The sequence below is a fragment of the Coccomyxa subellipsoidea genome (assembly GCF_000258705.1).
Source record: "Coccomyxa subellipsoidea C-169, whole genome shotgun sequence".
In the NCBI taxonomy this organism is placed as follows: domain Eukaryota; kingdom Viridiplantae; phylum Chlorophyta; class Trebouxiophyceae; family Coccomyxaceae; genus Coccomyxa; species Coccomyxa subellipsoidea.
In genome coordinates, this window is record NW_005178026.1 from 393,266 (window position 1) to 403,212 (window position 9,947).

Genomic DNA, 9,947 nt, shown 5'->3' on the forward strand with positions numbered 1-9,947 from the left:
CAAATTTTGCCGCAGGTGCAGTCATTTAGACGGAAGTCCGTTCATGCATGTGGAAAAATCTCTTGCATGTTTGATCCACACTTTTGCAGTGTAGGTTCCGATTTGTTCCTTCATTACATCGTCTTAGGACCAAACAGTATTGGCTTCCACAGTCTCTTTGATGACGTGGCGTTGGAAACGTCAGCACCATTGATGATGTCACCACAATTTCTCTTCCAGGGCGAAGGATGGTCGCACATCATCTTTACGCTTGGCAAATTGGTAGGAAATGCATCCAGGCAGGACAAGGCCTGACTGGGAAGCTTACTTGCGGCCAACTTTGTCGTAACTCTCACTATTCTGCCAAGTGATTGTTTGCGATGTGCCGCCAAAGTATGCGTCTAGAATGATCGCGCTCTCGTAGACCCTAGCATCGCGTCGCTATCTTACTTTTTATTCGTAAAACGGGCAATTCGGTACAATTCGATTGAGGGGCGCGCCTGGAATCAAACATAAGTGGATCAGATCAGCTGCTTGGAACTTGCAGCCTGTGTCGTTCCAGCCCAGCGCATTGATACTTCAATTGGACAATGTATTGTGAACTTGTATGTTGGGATCATTTCGTGATCTCGTAAGCCTTGGGGTAGGCAGTGTGGAGAAGGTGTGCACGTCCAGGGCATTGGTCATGGCGGATCCTCCAACAGGAAAGACGTCTTGGGCAGCTTCCAAGAGTCTTTCTATGGACTTAGGGGACAAAATGAACAGGGCCGCAGGCAGCTATCGCAAGTGTCTGAGGTGCTTTTCTAAATAAACCCCTCATCATACCGAAACTCTGCACATGCATTCTGACGATTTCCTGTACCATGTACTCAGCTCTAGAGCATGTGTGCTGCAGGAATGTGAAGCAGCTCATGATCGACCTGGAAGGCCAGAGCAAAGAGATTGCCAAGGCCATAGTGGAAGCTCAAAAAGTGGGTATTGACTGCTTGGATGCAGACGATGCATTTGCCATTCTCCCGGACATCAGCAAAGAGCTCAAGGTCCACAAGGGCAGGTCAGCCTCATCCTTTCAGCACACATTAACTACCGTCTCTTTTTCTACCTTTGGCAGGCTGCTGCTCATTGGGGGCATTAGGCATGGGATCTTTTCGTGCATCCCATGCTCATGGCTGGAATGCAGGCTCTCGTCTCGCCCAAGCAAGCCCGGCGCAATGCCCATACTGCATTCTAGGGTGCATCCAAACGACGCTGGTGCAGAAAGGTAGTGATCAGTAATCGATCAAGATTATTGATATTGCTCATGTGGGCGGCAGGTGCATGGAGCAGGAGAATACAGACTTTGACTTCATCGAGGAATACCGGCATGATGTCAGCGATAGAGTCAAGGCACTGCAGGCGGCCTATGATCAGGACGGCGCAGTCAAACGTCTCATTGTCAGTGAGAAGGAGGTGGGTGCCTCTCCCCTGCCTTTTCTTCTGCATGCAATGCAATGACTCTCAGCATGACAAGATACGTCTGGAAGGGAGTTGGATGTGTGGAGTCCATCTGCACCGGCTCTGTTGATCTGAATCTAGAGCAGCATGATAGGTAGTGACAACACAGAACCATGCAAGTCTGTTGAAGGACAGCTGCAAGCAAAATAGATTCCTCACACAATGATAGATGAAATATGCCCGATTCGCTATGAGGACGGACACACAGATCAATTAGGCCAGTGACAGCAGGGCATGCGGTCGCATGCGCTCTCTGTTGGTTGCCAATGACAGTGCCTGTGGTCAAGGCAGCTCTTGCCCCCCTTCCATTTTCCGTGTTATTTGCGTACTCATTTCCTTTCAACATCTGTGCAAAGTCGTGATAGCCTGCCTGAAACACAAGCAGCAAGAGGGGATCAGCAGTGGACCTACCCCCAGTGGCAGTGAGCATGCATTGAGCGAGCACCACCGGTCCTTCAAGACTCATGGGCTACAATATTATTCACCACCTCATTGCGTGGCCCCGGCTGGCGGGGGGCGGTACAGATACTGAGCACCGTGCCCACGGTTAGTTGGGTCTTGCTTGGATCTGACGAGTCCAATAAGGGGTAGGATTGTGGCAGCCTTTAAAATTGCAGCTTGTCTGCAGGACGCACCTTGCCTCTTGGCAGGAAAAGCGTGTAATAATAATAATAAATAATAATAATAATAATTGCGTGTATGCATGCATGCACGCATGCAAAGGAAGCAGATGGCATAAATGTTTACTTGACACTGTGCCTGGCGCAGGTGCACGCGCTGCAGAAGGCAGTGAAAGAGAGCCACCGCGAGTGCCAGGAGTGCTACGAAGAGGGCGCAGCATCTCTGAGGGAGCAGCACTCCGAGCTGATGCACTATGGCACCATCTACAAGCGCCTGCTCAAGACTGCACAGTCCCTGGTGGGCGCTTACCGGACTCCACTCCATGCCGTGCATTTGCACACTGACCGATTTATAATAAATGGTTTTAGACACGGCTGTGACAGCCCATAGGGCTAAGAAACAAACAATTGTAGCACGCTTGAAATGCTTCATAGTCACATGCACTGGATACTTGAGATTACAAGGAAAATGCATGGGAATTTGCAGACAGAGGAGCACCGAGCAAAGCTGATGAACGAGCTGCTGGAGGGAGAGTTGGAGGAAAAGAAGAAAGCTCAGTCCAAGGCCCAGAAGAAGCGCGCCAAGCAGGCCAAGGAAAGGGCCAAGGCACAATCCCTCTGCAACGGCGGCCGATCTGAGAAGAAGGAAGAGAAGGAGCAGGAAGAGAAAATGGAGGAGCCCCCAGAAGAAGGTGCGCTCCCTAGCTCAGCTGCTCTAGAAGAGACACACTTTTTTGAGAAATAATCCCAGCGCCACAGACGCCCTGTCGTGATTTTGCTGGGAAGACTGAAGGTACTCAGCAGCTGGCATCACATATGGGGCCTTGGGCCTAATGACCCACCATTTTCTGCAAAGTCGTGCATGCATATTGAAGTGCGCATGTGTATCTTAATCACCACATTGTTGCGAAACATCAAATCCTAACCCGTTAAGTAGGTTGCATATCTGAGTGTGCAGAGGACACGGCTTGGGAGTCCGAGTACGCATCAGCGGGCAACTGGAAGCATCTGCTGGAGGCTGACACCGCGCACATAGAGGAGGCCGCCAGCAGTACCGAGCACAGTACCCCCCGCGATGCCGGCTCTTCAGACGATGGCAAATCCGCAGAAATTGCTGAGGAGGCCACACCGCGGCCAGACGGCAGTGAGGACTCCTCTGCAGGCATTACAGCAAAGACCACCCCATCTCATGCAAACGACAGCTCAACTTCATCCGAGGAAGAATTAGCAGAGCAGCAGAGCAGCAGCCCTTCCTCCTCTGAAGCTGCGGCCGATAGTGCAGCGAACGGCGAGATCACCAGCGCCAGTGGGCAGCCAGGCACCTTTGACGCAGCCTGGGACTCTGCGGTCGACAAGTGGCTGGGCCGATTGAGCGGGCGGGTTGCCAGCAAGGCGCAGGCGTCAAAGTGCAGAGTGGTCGCGCAGCGCAGCGCCAGCTATGCGTCGCTACCGCAGCAGGCACAGTCCAAGCTGGATCACCAGGTCTCAGCTGCCTGGGAGGAGGAAGCCGACCGGAACGCGCCGGTGACTGCGCCGGCCACCACGGCCGACGGCCCGGCCCGCGCCGGCAGCGGCGGCGCTGGTGCGCCCCCGGTCACTGCCGCGCCGCGGCGGATCGGTACTGCGGCTCCAGGCAGCAGTGTGCAGACCGCGCTGCCCAAGCGGTCAGCGGAGGAAACGCCGCCAGCGTCCGCGGACGCGTCTGCGGCAGCATTCCCGGCAGCCGTCGGCCCGCCAAGCGTGGCCGCCGCCGCGGCCCTGGTCAGCGCAAATCAGCACCTGAGCACTCCTACAGAAGGTGGTGTCGGAGACTTCCTGCAGCAGCTGATGCCACGGCCGCAGCCGAAGGAGTTGGGTCCTCCTTCATTGCAGCAGACCAGGCAGGTGAAGCCGCCTCGGCCGCAGCCGAAGAGCTCCTCGGACAGCTCGTCTGGGGCAGAGCAGTCTGTGCTTCGCCCGGCCACGCCCTTCGCACCCCAGAGGGTGGTTCCTGCATCGCAGCAGGCTCAGCCGCAGCTAGCAGGCGAGGTATGTTCCGCACAGCCGGTGCCGGCAGCACGCACCGGCGCAGAGCCCAGCAGCGGGGTTGCTCTGCCTCGTCAGGCGCCTGCTAGCTCCCAGGTAGCAGTGGAAGACGAAAATCCGGCAATGGTGCTGCCGATGGGAACGCTGCGGCCAAATGGCAAGAGCCCCCAGTCGTCCCTGCTGGCTGCCGCAGCCGCAAAGCGCCCTGCGCTCTCACAGCCACAGCCGCCGCCGCCGCCGCCGCCGCGGCCCGGTGCCGTCTCCGGGGCTCCACCGACTCGGGCGCTGTCGCCGGCGGAGCTGGCTTGGGTGTCCAAGATGCAGCAGAGCGCCCTCGTCACGCCGCCGCGGCTGGCGCATGCGCCGGCCGGCGGCGCAGCATTGCCGCAGCCGCCGCTGCTGCCGCCTTCGCCGGCCACCGCCGAAGCAGCGCAGAAACAGGGGCAGGCAGGGGCTGAAACCGCTGTCAAGGCGCAGGAGAGCGGCCGCGCGCTGGTCACGCCGCCCAGAGGTGCAGATCCGCAGAGCCGAGACCGCTCGACAGATTTGCCGCCTCCACGGCTCCCGACGGTGTCTCAGCAGACTCCACAGCCCCCACCGTCCCCACTGCAGGAGGCTCAGCAGAGGGCCACTGCCCCGCTCGCCCGAGCTGAGGGCCTTCAGAGGGGCCCATCAGCAGCTGTCCTGACTCCCCAGCAGGCGCCAGCGCCTCGGCAGCCGGAGCCACGGCAGCTGCAGGGCTTCCAGGTGAAGCTGTCGTCAGCCGGCGCGGCAGCTGCCGCGGCAGCTGCCAGGCAGCTGCAGCCGCAGTCCAGGGCTCCAACCGCGCCACCGAGGAACGTCGCTGCCGTTCAGCAGACTCCGGAGGAACGGCTTCTAGCGCAGCGACAGCCGCCGCCGCCGGTGCCCGCACGCAGGAGCGTTCCTGCGGCGCAGCCATCGTCCAGCATTGCGATGACTATTGGCGTGTCATCGGCCAGGCCGGCGGTGCAGCCGGGGCCGGCGAGGGATGCGGTCTCTCGGGGACAGTTGGCGGAGGAGGCCAGGTCTGGCGCTTCGTCGGGGAACGCAGACCCCACCAAGGTGAGACCCCACCATGAATTTATTGATGCATCTCACAATGTATGCTACTCTGGTGTTGCATATCTTTTCTGAAGCATTTGCTCACCTTGAAAATCTTCATTCTGTGCTTCAGGGTAGCAGACTTGAGCCCACTCTGGTTGCAGCTTTGTATGTTGTAGCCTGCGTCTGCATCAGAGAGCCCAGGCTTACTATTGTTTATACCTCCTGTCAAAGAAACTGAAATAGAAATGGGTAACTCAGGTGGAGCGGGCCAGCGCGCAGATCATGCAGGCGCTCGGCCTGGCGCCCGGCGGAAGGCGCTCAGCTGCAAAGTCCACCGAGGCAAAGGCGGCGGCGAAGCAGACGCCGCTCTTGCAGCAGAAGCTGGAAAGCCTGGTGCAGCCTGTGCGGCCCATGGCGGCCGTGGCGCCAACGTCTGCGGCAGCGGCGGTGCCTGCGCAGCACACAACGACCAACGCGGGCCAGCCACAGGGGTCAATATGGTCGGCCGCACAGAAGCCGCTGGCCCTGCAGGTGCTGCTCGCACCCAAGACGGCCAGCAGTGCCCAGCCCTCTGGATTGAGCAGATGGGATTTGACATTGTCCCGTTGAGAGTATTACATGCCGTACAAACGGAGTTCCACTCAAAATTTAGTGTCTGTCTATATTCAGGGAGTCATAGGATACAAATGAGAGGAACCGCAATTTCAGTCAATCCATGTCTTACATACAATTTGAAGCAGGTTTAAGCATGTGAGAAGTTGGCTGCGTTCATCAATTGGTAACTGACTTTCTCGCAATGTCTGTGTTTCAGGCACCTGCGGCAAAGCCTCCTTCAGAGCGCATCTCAGGCCTCCCTCAGCACCGTACAGCCCCTCCTTCACAGCTCTCACAGCCAGTGCCACCGCCGGCAGCGAAACCCTCCTCTGCGCGCATCGCAGACCCCGTGCACAATCGCGCGCCGCCCCCGGCGCGGCCGACGCGCGCCACGGCCGAGGCGGCCGCCAACACGGCGCTGCAGCGGCGGCCGCCGCCGAGCGCGGCGCCTATTCAGGAGCCTGCCAAGGCACTGCCGAGCCAGGATGTCAGATACACTCCTGGTCCCGTGCACAGCCTACCATCAGACCTGGGGCCAGCAGGTGACTCTCTCCTTACACCTTCCAGACCACTATGTGCTGCTTATTCTTTCCAAAAGACAAAAGATGCAAGATCAATGATCAGGCATCGAGTCACAGGGCTCACAAATGCTGTTGCCAATAGGATGGGCAACCCGTCACTCTGAGAATGGAGAAAAGGGGGCTCTGCTCCACAGTCTCTGATACTTGGGTCTTTGACAATGGTCTCTTTCCATTTTCCTGCAGATGCTTCTGCGGAGATTTCTGTTCCGGCCACGCCGCTGCGATTCGGCAGCCTGCCCTCCGAGTTGATTCACCCTGTGCCTATCTCAGTCGACGCCACCCTGGACAAGCTCAACGGCGTTCCCTCCAAGCCGGACAAACTCAGCGGCTCGGACGCGCCTCAGCCCCCCGCAGCCACCAGCTCAGCTGCCAGCTCAGCAGCTGACTCAGCGGAGCCGGGCGAAGCGCGCGTGCCGGCGGCTGTCGGACAGCTGCTGTCGAGTCTCTTTGGCGCAGCCGTCTCTTCGAGCAGACCCCCCTCCGAGACGGCCCCCTCCGAGCAGCAGTCTGACAGCGCAGCAGAGATGTCATCGCAGGCAGCGGACAACGGCGCAAGCCTCCCGCCAGCCGAGCAGCAGCAGTTGCAGCAGCATTTGGTGCGAACACCCACATCCACTCCCTGTCTCCAGGCTGTTTGGGATGGTGCTTCTGTCATGAAGAATTCCACTAGCATCACTGACTAGTAACAGAAACGCTCAAGTAAAAGTTGCTGTACTTGTTCACCCTCGCACATGAGGAGTCCTCGTCTACACTCTGCCAGCACGCGGTGTCTGAAGCTGCGCAACATGAAGCAAGGACTTGTTCAAGTGTGCAGCTGTGATTGAGCTGCCTTTTGCCTGCAGGAGTTGGGGGGCATGCGGCCACCGGAGAACACCATGCAGCCAAGGCAGCAGCAGCGGCTGTCGCTGCTGCACAGGCTGTGCACAGGGCAGCATGCTGCGAGAAAGCAGACAGGGAGTGTTAGCACGGCAGGGCACACCAGCACAGCTGCGGTAAGCAAGCATTGTTTTGTGTGTCTCTTAATGGGTCGATATAGCTCATAAACCCTGCATTCACTTCTTGCAGGGTGTACAAAGAGTACTACTGACGGGTAGTCTTTTCTCCCCTCTGCTACTGGATCTTGAAAAGTTAAGTTTATTGACCCTTCCTTGAGGCGTGTTGTCCCTGAATGGAATTTATTGCTCATTAGGACCTGCCGGGGGTGAGAGAGGACGGGATCGCCTCAGGAGAGGCGGCCGCCGTCGGCCGCGCTTTCGGCCCCCGGGCGAAGAAGATGCATGCTGCGATGGGCGGCGCTGACATGGCAGCAGAAATGCTGCTGCCGTTGTGCTGCCCCATCACCAAGGTGCGCTATTTTTGCACAGCCATTTTCTCAAGTCCATCAGAGGGTAGAATATGTGCACTTTGCCTGCAGCTTGTCTGCAGACGCACCTGGCCTCTGGCAGGCACAGCCTGTGGAAATCCAACATATCTTCTAGCAAACCTGTGGCGCCTTGAATCGCGTCATGAACCCATGCCCTCTTGAACAATGATTGCACTGCGCAGACTGTGTGTACACGCACTTGCACATACACTCCATGCATGCATTGTGAAGATGCCCCCCAAGCATGCCATTCCTGCACACAATGCAGAGTGCATTGACTGTCCTTCGTTTCCATGTGACTAAGCACTCGTTGTCCTGATCCAGTATAAGGTGGTTTCATATTATACTGTTGAAAGGAGTCACTGTGGTGTGATGCAAATCGTCTGTGGGTGTGCAGGATCTGATCCAGGAGCCGGTGATTGCAGCGGATGGTATCACATACGAGAGGGCTGCGATTACCCAGTGGATGTCACGGAGAAAGGTCTCCTATGTGACTAAGGCGTTCATGCGCCCAGAGCTCGTCCCCAACAGGAATGTGCAGGCCATAATCGACAGGCTGGCGAGCGCCTGATCAGGCAAATGCATTTGTTGTCAGGATGGGACGGATGTGGCCATGAAAGTAAATGCCAAAGATACCACGCTTTTGTAATGACTCCCCAAGCCTGCAGAAGAGTCATACATCATCGTTGCAGAGAAACGCTGCTTAGATTGATGTATGCGTGGCATTGCAATTGTTTTAAAGGGTTGTACAAATATGGCTTTCAAAGGCCGGACAAAGGCAACACGCAGTGTGCCATCATTATAGACTGTCGTCGTCTGGCATGAATCGTGTACAACTCTGGAATGAGCACAGGCAAATCTATTCATGGATTTCATTTAGGTATGATAAAGGCTAACGGGCTCCCACTGGGCAAATGATAAAATTATGCTGTGTGGAAATTTACTGCTCATTTTTAAAGTAATCCAGTCCAATCCAGTCTCCTCTTATTGTAACTGTACAGGATCACTTGAAAGTGAAAGTTAGTCGCAGTCAATAACGTCATTCTTCTGGCTATTGACAAGCTGGGCAATGGCATACAAAAACAGGCAAACAGTGCTGCGAGGATGCAAATCTGGGCATTTACAGTTCCTAAAGACCTCTTGCGCATGCGTTCACATTCTCAACGACAATCCCTCCAAGGCATGATCCTTCCTGTTAATCTGCTATAGATCCATTCTTCTACGGGTCTCTGCTCAATCATGTGCACACCAGCATTGTTGGTAGACCAGCGTCATTAGGAATTTATTGAGCCGAGAGAAAATGCAGACATGAAGACAGAGCGAGCGCCAATGAAGGAATGAAGGGCTGCCTCGAAGGTGCAGGCCCAACTGAAGCAACACAGGCATCAGGGGAATGCAAGGTATCTTCTGGGGCGAAGTCGCTGCCACACAGAGCAGGCCTTGTCCTCCAGAGAATGCCAGCAGTACAGCGCTGCATCGCGCGCAGTCACACCCGCTGCCATGCCCAGTTCCTTGAAGAGCCTGTGAGGGTCTGCGGTCTCGTCAGCGTTCCCGTCCCTCCAACCAAACACTCGCCTGCATGCAAAACGCATTTAGGTCAGGCCCCATAACAAGTGGCGTGTGGCTTTCTGAAAAGGGTAGAAGATCTTTCCAGTGGACCAGCAATGTACTCATCCCTTTTTGTGAACAATGGTGCCTGGCATTGCTGGGTTTGATGGTCTGACAATCCGGCCAGAGCATGACAAACAGGGGGCATAGAGCAGGGAGACAGAGTATCAGTGTTGTGTCTGTTGATCAAGAGCCGGCAAATCCAAAGCCAAGAGGCCAAATTAAGCACTGCGGCAAAAACGTTGGCAAAAACATGGCAAAAGCGTGGCAATAACGTTGGCAACCCAGATGATGGGCCCCTTCGAAACTGTCCACTCTCCATCTACTAATACCCATAAATTTGAACGCCGTCCAGGGAGACTTTGCATCCCTCTCATCCATGCCCTGTAACAGTACTTAGATCCATCTCCATTCAAGGGGTCCAGAGTCTGGTCGCATGCACTGGGCAAAGGAAGTCACTTTAACAATCCAAACAATGCGGCAGCACAGCACCTGAAGGGAACGCCCAGAACGTTGCGGCCGGAGTGCTCCGAGGGCGCGCGGCGCAGCGCAGCATGCAGCACAAGCACTGTGGCGCTGAGAGGTATGCAGCGCAGGAAAGTGGCGCCACAGCCGGCA

At 56.3% G+C, this 9,947-nt stretch overlaps 2 protein-coding genes across 2 annotated transcripts; one reads left to right on the forward strand and one right to left on the reverse strand.

Moving 5' to 3' along the window:
- Positions 1-736: 736 nt before the first annotated feature.
- COCSUDRAFT_58120 (hypothetical protein) lies at positions 737-8,292 on the forward strand (the record flags this gene model as incomplete). The annotated part of the gene is made up of 12 exons (XM_005644371.1): positions 737-765; positions 875-1,033; positions 1,293-1,428; positions 2,242-2,391; positions 2,581-2,785; positions 3,052-5,201; positions 5,442-5,714; positions 5,995-6,319; positions 6,542-6,954; positions 7,201-7,350; positions 7,548-7,703; positions 8,119-8,292. The coding sequence occupies 12 exons, from the start codon at positions 737-739 to the stop codon at positions 8,290-8,292; spliced, it is 4,320 nt and encodes a 1,439-aa protein (XP_005644428.1).
- Positions 8,293-8,467: 175 nt separating this feature from the next.
- Positions 8,468-9,889, reverse strand: COCSUDRAFT_34121 (hypothetical protein; the record flags this gene model as incomplete). The annotated part of the gene is made up of 2 exons (XM_005644372.1): positions 8,468-9,296; positions 9,822-9,889. Coding segments are annotated over 2 exons (258 nt in total), but the record flags the coding sequence as incomplete, so codon positions are not given.
- Positions 9,890-9,947: the final 58 nt, after the last annotated feature.